The following is a 14294-nucleotide window of genomic DNA, read 5'->3' as shown; positions in this document are numbered from 1 at the left end:
ACAGATTATCTCATTATTGATCTCTGCTGTTTGTAGGACCTTGTGTGAAAATTGACTGAAATGTTTTTTTTCATTAGAACAGTGGTTACACTTTGAGAGTAAATCATAGCTGTGGTGTGTTTTTGGACATTCACGAAAGGTATTGAATAAATGAAAATTTGTTCTGTATGTGGAAGAAAAATTGGAAGGATTCAGGGACACACAATAGGCAATTTGTGCCCTTTTTCTTATTCATTCATGAGATGTGGGAATCTCTGGCAAGGCCAGCTTTATTGCCCATACTCAATTGTCCTGAGAAGGATGTTGTGAGCTACTTTCTTAAATCACCACAATCCATGTTGTAAAAGTACCTTGATGGTGTTGTTAGAGAGATCCAGATTTTTGATTGAGCAATAGTAAAGGAACTGCAATAAGTTATCAAGTCAGGATAATGTGTGACTTGGAAGGGAACTATGCAGGTGACGCTGTTTCCATGTGCTTTCTGTCCTTGAATTTGAGGAGGAAGAGGTTGGAGGCTTGGAATATACTGCTTGTCATTGTCTGGCATGAATTTTACTTACCACTTATCAGGTGTGTGAACCTCAGGTTAAATCACCATCGGTTAGCTCTCCCTCTCAAAGGGGAGAGCAGCCTATGGTCATCTGGGACTATGGTGACTTTACCTTTTACCTCTGGTGTGACTGTCCTGTCAGTGGCACTGGAAATGACCAGGATTGGAAATGGAGGAGTCTGGGACATGGGATAAAGAAAAAGGGTAGATATGTGCATGAGAATGCCAGGCTGATTAGTCAGGTTGCGCTCTCCCAATTTTGGGACAACATCCCAGAAGTTAGTGAGGAATGCTTTGAAGTGTTGATTGGATTGAGTTTGTCGTTTGATTTTGTTCTCTTCAGTAGTTTGATATAACTGAGTGGCTTGCTAGGCTATTTCAGAGGAAAGTTAAGAGTCAACTGGAGTGCTGTAGGTCTGAAGTCACGTGTTGACTAGATTGGGTTTGACAGCTGATTTACTTCCCTGAAGGACATTAAGTAAATCAAATAGAACAATCTGGTAGTTTCATGGTTTCCATTACGACATTAGTTTTTCATTTTAATAACTGATTTCGAATTGCCCAGCTAATGTGGATGGATATAGTATCTTGAGATCATTATTCCAGTGTTTCCGGATCGCCAGTCTGGTAACATAATCACTATACTACTGTACCTATACATATATATTAAACACACACACATGCATGCTTGTATTTTAGTCGCTCAAGGACAAGAAAGAACATTTAGAGATCTAGCGGTAATTACCAACGGGGTCAAGAATGGGCTTTTTGAAGAGAGGAATAAAGGCAGTTTTGAAAGGGAGCAGGGCGAGAGCGTGAGAAGAGAAAATCATTTACAATATAGAACAATATTGATTAGTCAACATGTTAGGGAGAATAAGGTTCAAGCTGCAGGAGGTAAGTTCCATTAATAAAATTATCTTTGAACGGTGGTGGGCACAAGAAACATGGATGAGCTCAGTGCTAGAATGGGTCACAGAAAATAGACTGGTGCTAATTTTACACCCATGATGATGTTCTGGCAGAGGAACAATCAACATACACATGGTCAAAGCAGACATGTGTCAATGAATAGCTAATTTGACTGTGCACCAGACAAGTTTATTTTTCAAATTCTGGAATAGCTGGGGGACTACCAGCTACAATTCTGGAAAATTATAGTCAGGTCTCACAATCCTTGTCTAGGTTCCCCAGGTCCTTTGAACACAAATAGTAGGCAGCTTTGGAAGGTACTGTTGAAGGATCCTTGGTGAGTTGCTACAGTGTATCTTACAGATGATACAAACTGCCACCACTGTGCATCGGAGGTTAAGGAAGTGAATGTTGAAGGTGGAGAACGGGGTGCTAATCAAGCGGGTTGCTTTGTCCTGGATGATATCAAGCATAAAAGTGTTGCTGGAGCTGCACAAATCCACGCAAAAGGAAGGTATTCCATCATGCTCCTGACTTGCGCCTCGTACACTGTGGACAGGTACTGGGGAGTCTGGAGGTGAATTACTCACCACAGAATTCCCAGTCTCGGACCTGCTCTTGTAGCCACAATAATTATATTGTTCAGTTCAGTTTCTGATCAATGATAACCTCCAGGATAGTGGGGGATTCATTGATGGTATGCCGCTGAATGTCATGGGGAGATGGTTGGATTCCCTCTTGTTGGAGATGGTCATCGCCTGGCACGAAAATGACAAGTAACATTTGTTCCACATTCAGCCCAAGTCTGCATACTGTTCAGGTTTTGCAGGATATGAGCACAAACTACTTCAGTATCAGATTCGTCGCAAATGGTGCTGAACATTATGCAATCAACAGCGAATATCCCACTTCTGACCTTTTAATAGAGGGAAAGTTGATGAAGCACTAGAAGATGGTTGGGCCTAGGACATTACCCTGAGCAACTCCTACAGGTATGTCCTGGGATTGAGATGATTAATCTTCAACAACCACAATGCACAAATCCTTTTTGCCAGGTATGGCTCCAATCAGTGGAGTTTTTCCCTTTTTTTTTCTATTGACTCAAGTTTTGCCAGGGCTCTTTGATGCCATACTCAGTCAAATATTGCCTTGATATCAAGGGGAATCAGCCTCACCTAACCTCTTGAAGTCAGCTCTTTTGTCCATGTATGGACAAAGGTGGTAATGAGGTCAGGAGCTGAGTTGCCCTTGTGGAACCCAAACCAAGTGTCAATTATCAGGTTATTGCTGAGTAAGTGCCACTGTCAAGAACACCTTTGACCACTTTGTTGATGATTGAGAGTAGACTGATGGGGTGGTATTTGGCTAGGTTAAATCTGCTTTTTGGCGATAGAACATACCAGGGCAACTTTCCACATTGTTGGGTAGATGCCATTGTTGTAGCTATACTGAAACAGCTTGGTTAGGGGAAAAGATATTTGTGAAGCACGTCACCAGTACTATTGCTGGGCCCAAAGCATTTGTAGTATCCAGTGCCTTCAGCTGTTTCTTGACATCAAGTGAAGTGAATCAAACTGACTGAAAACTTACATCAGTGATGCCAGGAGTTTCAGGAAGAGCCCAAGAACATCTAGTCAGCACCTCTGGCTGAAGAAGGATGCCATGAGTGCAGTGGTCACTCCTACGCTGTCATGGACAGATGCACCTGCTACTGGTAGATTGGTGAGGACAAAGTCAAGTCGGTGTTCTCCTCACTACCTGTCACAGAGAGCTGGTCTAGCAGCAATGTCTTTTAGTCAGCTCAGTTAGAGGTGACGCCACCTTGCATCACAATTAAGTCCTCTAACTTCTTTAAAGTTACACATGGTCTTTTCTCCCTATTCATCCATCGACAATGTACTTCTAGCTCCATTTTCAATATTCCCTCTTTTCATCTGAACATTTTGGACAACTGAATCTATCAACGCAATGTTGGAACAGCAGGGGATAGAGTAAACAGGATATTAAGTGTTTAGTCAGAGAAATAGAGCATACATCTCAGAATGTGATTCTGCGTTTGTATAGCACATTGGTCTAATACTACAGTATTGTGGAATGTTGTACTTTAGACTATGTGAGTACCCAATTTTATGTTCTTAGTCTCACATGGAACAAAATTGCATTGTGGTCAGTTTTTTTTAGGTTGTCCAATTGCTCATTTCATCACAACAAACCAGATAAGGGCATGCTCCCTTCCTTTTTGGAACAACCACATTGGTGAAAAAAAAGTCTGGATAACACTAAAATGAGAATCCGAATTTCTCACAAGTAACATTTTCCTGTCCCATAGTAGAATGTTAAAATGTCAATGCCCACAAATCCATAATTCCTTGCTATAACAATCAACAAATTGTCATATAGACCAGAGTTTTATATTTTTGTTGTGATCACGAATTGAACTCGAAACTATAATTCAGTTTTGAAAGTATACAAAAAAATTACATTTTTGTGGAAGATTTTAGTCTTAGGTTTAATGCTAGTAACTGTCTTGTTTTACTCTTGCTCTGATACAAACACAACAGCTTGTTCGCCATACATTCCAATGTCTTTTTTTGCTGGAAATGAACAAATTCAGAGGCGTATTTAAGTAGTTTTCATAAACCAATTGGTGTAGTTAGTTACCCAACGAAGGATTGTATTTTGAACAGAATGGATACACGAAAACGGCCCTAGCAACACATTAAAATTGCTTAAGATAAAATGACCTTGACAAAAATGTAAACCCTGCAAATGCGAGTCTGCAAAAAATAACTTCCGAGTTAAGCATGGGAAATAGATTTGCAGCTAATTAATTGCCGGCCGTACCATCAGGACACCTGCTAAACCGAGCGCTTAAATTAACTTTGCTCTGCTGGTGACTGCGCGGAGGAACAAGTTAAAACAAAAGAAGCACGGTGACACCTGACATTTTTTTTGGCGGACAGAAAAAGGGAGGCGCCCGCCAGCCAGGCCAGTCGGCCGGCCGGGAATAAACTTTGTCTCAGTTTACCTCGGGTCGGCCTCCAGCAATGTTTTGAAGCCCGAAGCGACGGCAGAGGCGAGGCAGCCTCGCGGGGTACACTGACCTGGCTGTCGTTGCGGTGCCAGTCTTGGTAGCGATTGCCGCCAGGGCCCGGCCTTCGCCTTGTACCCGGGCTGTGGCCCTCCTCGCAGAGGCCACAATGTTACCAAGAACTCTGGCCGCCATCTTGCTGTGGAGGTGACATTCACCCCGGCGCCCAGGGACATGCGCATGCGCCGCCGGCCTGGCCGAACGGCCTCCTTCCCTAGCAACAGCAGTCTCAGGCCTCGGCTGCTCAGCTAAAATGGAAAACCCTCCTTCATTCCAGGAATGAGCTCCAAGGTTTTCCTGTTCATCATCTCGGGGGAGCCACATCTCAAAGAGTCTTACCATTAATCTGCACACATTTCAAGCTGCTGATATTTGACCTTGGTGCACTGAGAGATAGGAAGAGGTGAGGCCATGGAAAAAGAACCATAATCTATTTTTATTTAGTAAGAAGCCTCACAACACCAGGTTAAAGTCCAACAGGTTTATTTGGAATCACAAGCTTTCGGAGTGCTGCTCCTTCATCAGGTGCCCACCACAGTCCAAACCTGGCATTGCCACATCATATCTTTATTTAGATGCTAACTCATCTTCTGGGTACTGCTATAACGTTCTGGCTTTAAATTTGATTTTTGGGAGAACCACACCTCAAAGAGTCTTACAATTATTTTGCGCACATTTCAAGCTGCTGATATTTGACCTTGGTGCACTGAGAGATAGGAAGAGGTGAGGCCATTGAAAAAGAACCATAATCTATCTTTATTTAGGTACTAACTAGTCTTTGGTTTGATTTATTATTGTCACATGTATTAACATACAGTGAAAAGTATTGTTTCTTGCGCGCTATATAGACAAAGCATACCATTCATAGAGAAGGAAACGAGAGAGTGCAGAATGTAGTGTTACAGTCATAGTTAGGGTGTAGAGAAAGATCAATTTAATGCAAGGTAAGTCCCAAAAAGTGAATCGTGTGGAGGGTGTAGCAGGTCTGCAGAGAGATTTGGACAGGCTGAGTGAGTGGGCGAGGATCTGGCAGATGGAGTATAACGTTAACAAATGCGAGGTTATTCACTTTGGAAGGAATAATAGCAAATCGGATTATTATCTAAATGGAAAGAAATTACAACATGCTGCTGTGCAGAGGGACCTGGGGGTCCTTGTGCATGAGATGCAAAAACCCAGTCTGCAGGTGCAACAGGTGATCAAGAAGGCAAATGGGATGTTATCCTATATCGCAAGAGGGATAGAATATAAAAGCAGAGATGTCTTGCTGCATCTGTACAGGGCATTGGTGAGGCCGCAGCTGGAATACTGTGTGCAGTATTGGTCCCCTTATTTGCGGAAGGATGTATTGGCCTTGGAGGGAGTGCAGAGAAAGTTCACCAGGTTGATACCAGAGATGAGGGGTGTTGATTATGAGGAGAGACTGAGCAGATTGGGTTTGTATTCGTTGGAATTTAGAAGGCTGAGGGGGGATCTTATAGAGACCTATAAGATAATGAAGGGGCTGGATAGGGTAGAGATGGAGAGATTCTTTCCACTTAGAAAGGAAACTAGAACTAGAGGGCACAGCCTCAAAATAAAGGGGGGTCAGTTTAGGACAGAGTTGAGGAGGAACTTTTTCTCTCAGAGGATGGTGAATCTCTGGAATTCTCTGCCCACTGAAGTGGTGGAGGCTACCTCGTTGAATATGTTTAAATCACGGATAGATGGATTCCTGATCGGTAAGGGAATTAGGGGTTATAGGGATCAGGCGGGTAAGTGGAACTGATCCACTTCAGATCAGCCATGATCTTATTGAATGGCGGGGCAGGCTCGAGGGGCTAGATGGCCTACTCCTGCTCCTATTTCTTATGTTCTTATGTTCATTCAAAAGTCTGACAATAGCAGAGAAGAAGTTGTTCTTGGGTCAGTTGGTATGTGACCTCAGACTTTTGTATCTTTTCCTGAAGGAAGACGGTGGAAGAGAGAATGTCCGGGGTGCGTGGGGTCCTTAATTATGCTGGCTGCTTTGCCGAGGCAGCGGGAAGTGTAGATGGAGTCAATGGATGGGAGGTTGGTTTGCGTGATGGATTGGGCTACATTTACGACCTTTTGTAGTTCCTTGCAGTCTTGGGCAGAGCAGGAGCTATACCAAGCTGTGATACATCCAGACAGAATGCTTTCTATGGTGCATCTGTAAAAGTTGGTGAGAGTCGTAGCTGATATGCCAAATTTCCTTAGTCTTCTGAGAATTTAGAGGCGTTGGTGGGCTTTCTTAACTATAGTGTCAGCATGGGGGTACCAGGACAGGCTGTTGGTGATCTGGACACCTAAACTCCTGAAGCTCTCGACCCTTTCTACTTCGTCCCCATTGATGTAGACAGGAGCATGTTCTCCTTTGCGCTTCCTGAAGTCGATGACAATCTCCTTCGTTTTATTGACGTTGAGGGAGAGGGTACAGCTATCATGTTCTGGCTGTAAATTTGATTTTCAGCACAAGTATATTGCTTTTTAAGTGTACAATCTCTCTTCCTCTTTGACCACCATGGCTAAGTAAGCCCTGGCACAAATCTAGCTGTGACACAAATCTGCCTCTGTCAAAAATTCAAACCAGGCAACCCATTTGTTTTGAGTACCGACTGCACTATAGGACTATTTAAATGTTTTTATTAATTTTAGTTATTAGTGTCACAAGTAGGCTTACATTAGCTGCGCAATGAGGTTTCTGTGAAAATCCCTAGTCACCACACTCCTGTTCGGGTACGCTGAGGGAGAATTTAGCAGGGCCAATGAACCTAACGAGCAGATCTTTGGGACTGTGGGAGGAAGCGGGGCACCCGCAGAGACAAGGAAAAACGTGCAGACTCTGCACAGACAGTGACCCAAGCCAGGAATCGAACCCAGGTCCCTGGCACTGAGGCAGCAGTGCTAACCACTGTGCCACCATGCCACCCCAACATGTCTCTGAATTTATTCATTTTAAGCAGAAACAAAATGGCACTGGAATGTATGGTGAACAAAATGGCATTATATTGAGCCAGTATCAAAGTAAGCGTAAAATGAGACAATTACTAACATTAAATCTAAGACTAAAATTTTCCACAAAAATATTTTTTGTGTACTTTCAAAACTGGATTGTAGTTTCGAGTTCAATTTGTGACCACAACAAATCGCTTCTCGGCCTTTTGGCTTAGATCAAGTGTAGTATCCACATGCTGTACTTGGTTGAACTCATTAGGTTACATTTTAGCTTCATTTGAAGCAATTTTTAAATGCGGCATCTCGGCCTTTTGGCTAAGATGCAAATGAGATCAAGTTTTGGAGGAGGTGCAATGCCTACTCCAATCAGCTTGGATCATGTAGACCAAGCCCAGGACAGGAGGTGAGAGCCCTGTCTTGTCAGCTTGGATCAGGAATGTCTCACTTGATGAGACTCTGAATTGGACTTGATTTAAAAAAACACAAAATGATGAAACTCTGGTCTGTGTGACAGTTTGTTGATTGATCTATCAAGTAATTGTGGATTTGTGCATTGCCATTTTAACATTCTAATATGGAAATTATTAGAATGTTAATTATTACTGGTGAGAAATTGGGATTCTGTTTTAGTTCAATGTTGCCAAATCTAAAACTCGAAGGGCTCAGGAGCAGAGAGTAAGGTTACTGTTTAAGTTCTGGTGTTTCCTTTGTTACTGATGAGAATTCATTCAAAACCTAGATATCTATATCATCATAGTATAAGGTATACTGTAGATGTAAATTGGAAACACTGACTCATTTTTTTAAAATTACTGTTTGCTTTACATTTTAGACATTTTGGAGCATTGTACTCAATCAAGGATGTTTATGTAACCAATTTCAATTGGGTTACAATAAAAAAAAACAAAGTAGCTCGTGAACATACCTATGCAAAACCATAATCTATATTTATGTGCTAATTTATTTTCCAGGTACTGCTATAATGTTCTGGCTTTAAATTTGATTTTCAGCATGAGTATATTGCTTTTTATGTTTACAATCTCTCTTCCTCTTTGACCATAAATCTCTCAGATAAAAATGATGTCATTGAATAGACTTTTATTGGAGAACTTTAAAATTGTTTCAAAGCCCTCCATGGCCTGACCTCTTCCTATCTAATTACCTCAAGCTCCAGAGCCCTCTTATGTACCTGTACTTATCTAATTCTGACCTCTTGAGCACCCCTGATATTGATTGTCTCGCCACTGGTGGCCATGTAAAGGTAAAGACGAAGTCGTCATAGTCCCAGATGACCATTGGTTGCTCTACTTTTTGCGAGAGAGAGCTGACTGGTGGTGATGTAACCTGAGGATCACTGCACCTCAGGTAGGGGCAAGGTTGAGAAGAGATGAATAATAATGAAGTTGAGATGAATAACCTCGGCTGGTACACAAATTGAGCTCGCTCTACATCACAAACTAGTTGTCCAGCCAACTGGGAGCTGACAAAGCCCTGACTTCTGGAATTTTCTCTCTTTCTACTTCTTAAAACCTATCTCTTTGACCAAGTTATTGGTCATCTGTCTAATAATTCCTCAATATGGCTCAGTGTCAAACTTTGATAACTCTCCTGTGAAGTATCTTGGAATATTTTACTACGTTAGAGGTACTCAAAAAAACAAGGGTTATATTCAGCAAGTGTCAAAAAGAATTAAAATCAGTTTTGTTATAATCATTGAAACGAAAATGTGTTTTCTTTCCATTATCAAACAAACACATCTCTTTTGCACTTAGAGACAGTTGTTCAGGTCAGAGCTGTAAGAGAACTGTGGCAAAACAAGACACGGTTGGCTTAACCTTTTTGCATAGGACAAGATAAAGTGCATTTGAATCTTTACCAAAAATAGCTAGTACTTTGGTGACATTTATGGACACGTTTGGATAGCTTTAACATGGAAATAGATACTGTATTCAAAATGCTAATGAATTGCAGTTTGGCATGGAAGCTTTAATTAAAATCTTATGCTTGAGAAGAAAGCATAAGATTGGCTGTTAAATTCAAATATTTTATTTAATTCAGAAAAATAATTTAAAGGGAAGGTTTATGCAAAAGAGCATGAGAAAAGTTTGAAGAGAAGTGAGGGGAATGTTTAACAGTTGTAAATATTATTTGAAATTTTTGAATAGGAGACGTGAAGAATGTTAGATCAAGTAGAAATGTGGAATGAAAAATGTAATACAACTGTTTTGTAAAATAAAGTAGTACAAAAGTCAAAGTAGATGTGAAAGGTTACTTAGATAAAAATGGAATGAAGTTTGACTGACTGGATTTGGGTATTAGTTCGTTAACATGTTTCCCACTTCTGATCCAGAAGTCAAATGCTTCTCTTCAATAATATAATTGAAAAAGATTTTTGTTGTTACTATACAGAATTCTCAGACAGAAGTGCATTACAGTGCACAGTGGTTAGCACTGCTGCCTCACAGCACCAGGGACCCAGGTTCAAATGAGGCCTTGGGTGACTTTCTGTGTGGACTTTGCACGTTCTTCACTTGTCTGTGTGGGTTTTTTCCGGGTGCTCCAGTTTCCTCCCACAGTCCAAAGCTGTGCAGGTTAGGTGGATTGGCTATGCTAAATTGTCCCTTTGTGTCCCAAAATGTGTAGGTTAGAAGGGATTAGCCATGGTAAATGTGTGGGATTACAGGGATAGGGCAGGGAAGAGGGCCTGGGTAGGATATTTTGATTCTATTCAATGATTCATTTGCTTAGCCTTTTGGTAAGACAAGAGAAGTCTTAACAATTGCAGTAGCTAATTGAGCTTCAGTCTCTTGTTTATCACAGCCAGCTCCTTAATTTGTTTGTAGAGTATCATTTACTCATGTCCACCTAGTCTATTAGTCTCTATAGAACGCGTTAAAGATTTCTTTTTATTCCGACTTTTTCTTGGTTAATTTCTTCCTGCATGGCTAGCAAGCGCATATCTGTGGTCCTCTTCACCAGTTTTTTTGTGTGTTGGAGTCGTGATACACAGGACAGATTTTGATTAAAAAACAATTTGAGCTTTATTAATGGTCAGTGATCACTTCCAAGGCTGGCTCCTCTTTTGTTTTCCGGCTAGCTCTCTTACATAATTTCCGATGCATACATTAATACAGCATAGCTCCAGTAAGCCACCAGGAATAAATACAAATATGTAACAAAAGATTTGTGACTCAATGTGAGAATATAGATGTTGCTATGTGAAAATAACTAACCTGGTCTCTAGTTTACTGTAATCTAAATTGCTAAACTCTATTGTTAATCTATATTAAACTTAGTTAATTAAGGCTGTGCTATGATTATATCTACATTGTTCACTGAGAAATAAAGCTCAAACTAATCTGCAGAGGCACCACATACATCAGTAGGCATACAGATATATACACAATACCTAAAGAATTTAGTTTAATAGGGCGATTATTCTTCCCCTCTTCTCATGATCTTGAAATTGTACAGTATAACAGGAAAGTTTCATAAATCAGCATGTGAATCCTCAGACATGAGTGCTGCTCCAGGCTTTTACTTTGTGATAACTTTCTTTGCTCTGCTTGCAGATACTGAGCAATTGGAACATGGTTCCACTTGTGCTAGCCACTTTGCATTACCTAATTTCATGTATGACTGTTTCCAGCAATGAAGATTCAACTTCAGTGAAAGTGCTGAAAATACTCAGAAGGTCTGGCAGCACCTGTAGAGAGAGAGAAACAGTTAACCGTTTGTCGAATTTGAGTTCTGAAGAAGTCATATTCGACTCGAAATATTTACCCTGTTTTTCTCTTCGCGGATGCTGTCAGGCCTGCTGAGTACTCCCTGTGCTTCCTATTCTTTCTGATTTCCAGCATCCCCAGTATTTTGCTTTTACCTAATATTTCACTTGAGTTGAAGTTAAGAAAAGCAGATTTTAGTGCTATTAAAAATGCTACATTATACCTCAAATATTGTCAACAGTTGAGTTTTGAGGGAGAAGTTTCTTTGATGCAAATTTCCAAGTTATACTAATTCTAGGGAGATTTATTCGGTAGCACGATGATGCAATACTTCAATGTGAACAACGTTTACTTGTAAAATTGTCATCCTTGAGTTGACAGTCTAGATGGTGGTGTTGGAGGTGGCCAATCGTTTCCCAATTCTGAAGAAATAAGTTTCACGCCTCCCTTATACATCTAACAGTAAGCCTGATACCTATACTAATGCCCAGGAAAACCTTAAAACGGGAAAAATAACTTTCATTGGTTATGTATACCTTTATCCACACTTGGTAAATTAGCTTTTCTTCAGTTAAGCTCCTGGTTATCTAAGCCTTCTCTGATCATTGATTGCCAGTGATTTAATCAGCCATGACCTTATTGCTGCTCCTGCCGCACAGTCTGTTTTAACCCTTATATGGTGGACAACGAATTGCGAGTCGACGTCGTTAGTACAGTAATATTTATTCACAATTATTAATCACCCACACAATCAATACTAAATTATCTCACAGAATACTAAAGTTCAATACTAGACCTTGACTTAACTTTTGCGTGACTGACAAGTACCCAGGCAGATATTGGCCTTTATTTGCGTTGGTCTCCGTAGTCCTGTGCAGTCTGGTCCTTCGGTCTGATCTGATACTCTGGCTCTGGTCATCCTTCCTTCTTTGGTGGCTCTCCTCATGCAGGTCATTGCTGGCGATAGTCACCATTGTTGTCGTTCGTGAGAGACAGGGAGAGATTCTTCTGTTGTGCTGTAACTTTTGCACCTCGTTGGTTTCGCGCCCTTTTTAGTTATTGCCAATCAATCGATCAGAGCATGATCACCCTGCTCATTGTTCCACAGGAGCAGGCTGAGGGTAAGGGAGCTTGTGTGTGCACTAATTTATTTAATTATTTTTTCAGTTAAATTAGTGAAAAAAATCGGAGGTTTTTTTTCTAAACAGGAAATAGGCCCAGCAGCAGCCTGGGAAGGTTTTGGAGGGTTTAAAAGTAGGCCGCACCCTTGAGCGGGCAGCGTCGTTAGTGGGCAGCGGAGTGAGCAGGGGACAGAGTGAGAGCTAAAAGGGCTTTGGCTCACAGGGCTTCGGCGAAGGCGAGGAAGGTTGTTTGTTTGTTTTTCTTCGGTTACACCCCCTTTTTGTTTTATCCCCAAAACTAAAAAGGACATGGCTGGTATGAGTGGGAGGCCAGTATACTGCATTCGGTGTGGGATGTGGGAGTTCCTGGAGACAACTTGCCTCCCGGAAGTCCATATCTGTGCCAGATGTGTGGAACTGCATCTCCTGAAGGATCGTGTAAGGGAGCTGGAGCTGAGGCTCGATGAACTCAGTTTAGTTAGGGAAAATGAGCGAGTAATAGATAAAAGTTATAGTCAGGTAGTGACACCAGGGTCTCGGAAGGAAGACACGTGGGTCACAGTTAGGAGGGGTAATAGTCAGAAGGGTGATGTGCCAGAAAGTACCCCAGTGGCAGTCTCCCATAAAAGAAAGGAATGGGCAACAGATGGGAGAAGGGAAGGGAGTGAGCAGTCTGTGGAGGGATCCCCTGTGGTTGTCCCCCTCCAAAATAGATATCTTGTTTTGGATTCTGTGGAGGGGGATGACCCTCCAGGGGTAAGCCACGAGGACCAGATCGCCTCCACGGAGACAGGCTCAGGGGTCCGGAAGGGAAAGAAGGGGTTTAGGAGAGCGATAGTTGTGGGGGACGCAATGGTTAGAGGCACGGACAGGCGCTTCTGTGGGACTGAACGAGAATCCAGGATGGTAGTCTGCCTCCCTGGTGCCGGGGTACTGGATATCTCCGAGAGGGTAGGAAGCATATTTAAAAAGGAAGGTAGTCAAACGGACGTGATTGTACACATTGGGGGAAATGATGTAGGTAGGAAGAGCAGGGGGGTCATACGAGAGAAATTCAGGGAGTTGGGTGCTAGGCTAAAAAGTAAGACCTCCATGGTAGCAATCTCTGGACTGCTCCCGGTGCCGAGTGCAAGTGAGGCTCGGAACAGGGAGATTCTACAGTTGAACGCGTGGCTAAAGGACTGGTGCAAGAAGGAGGGTTTTAAATTCATAGATAACTGGGAAATCTTCAAGTCAGGATGGCAACTGTACAGAAAGGATGGGTTACACCTTAACTGGAAGGGAGCAAATATCCTGGCTGGGAGTTTTGCTAGAGTGTTTCGGCAGGATTTAAACTAGTGTGGCAGGGGGGTGGGGAACAAAACAGGAGGTCAGTAAATACTGAGGCTGGGGTCGAGTTGGGGGCCAGGGCAAGGCTAGCTAAGAAGAGGAGCACTCTGGAGGAGGAGGACCTGACTGGGCCTGGAGGTCTGGAGTGCATCTGCTTCAATGCGAGGAGTGTAACGGGTAAAACAGACGAACTTAGGGCCTTAATGCTTGTGCGGAATTTGGATGTGGTTGCGGTGACGGAAACTTGGTTAAAAGAAGGACAGGACTGGCAACTGAATATTCCGGGGTATAAGTGTTTTAGGCGAGACAGAGGAGGGGCTAAAAAAGGTGGGGGAGTAGCGATATTAGTTAAGGAGCATATTACCGCGGTGCAGAGGGTAGACAACTTAGAGGGGTCATGTACTGAGTCGCTGTGGGTGGAACTCAGAAACAGGAAGGGTGCAGTCACTATGCTGGGGGTGTACTACAGACCACCCAACAGCCCACGGGAAGTGGAGGAAAGGGTATGTCAGGAGATTCTGGATAGGTGCAGAAAACATAGGGTTGTTGTAGTGGGGGACTTTAATTTCCCTGGCACAGACTGGAAAGTGCTTAGAGCTGGGGGACCG

At 42.4% G+C, this 14294-nt stretch overlaps 1 protein-coding gene and 1 non-coding gene across 2 annotated transcripts in view; one reads left to right on the top strand and one right to left on the bottom strand.

Moving 5' to 3' along the window:
* nipsnap2 (nipsnap homolog 2) overlaps positions 1-4743 on the bottom strand; it is a 29266-nt gene extending 24523 nt beyond the window's left edge. The window contains exon 1 of the mRNA XM_078225013.1: positions 4567-4743. Within this exon, the coding sequence (XP_078081139.1) occupies positions 4567-4688 (122 nt within the window). The 5' untranslated portion in view covers positions 4689-4743. The remainder of the gene's footprint in view (positions 1-4566) is intronic.
* A 2958-nt stretch (positions 4744-7701) lies between these two features.
* LOC144502180 (U2 spliceosomal RNA) lies at positions 7702-7891 on the top strand. Its single transcript, XR_013499310.1, has one exon. It is a non-coding gene; the product is annotated as a U2 spliceosomal RNA (small nuclear RNA).
* Positions 7892-14294: the final 6403 nt, after the last annotated feature.

This window comes from Mustelus asterias, chromosome 12, assembly GCF_964213995.1.
Source record: "Mustelus asterias chromosome 12, sMusAst1.hap1.1, whole genome shotgun sequence".
In the NCBI taxonomy this organism is placed as follows: Eukaryota; Metazoa; Chordata; class Chondrichthyes; order Carcharhiniformes; family Triakidae; genus Mustelus; species Mustelus asterias.
This window is presented reverse-complemented; position numbering and strand designations above follow the sequence as displayed.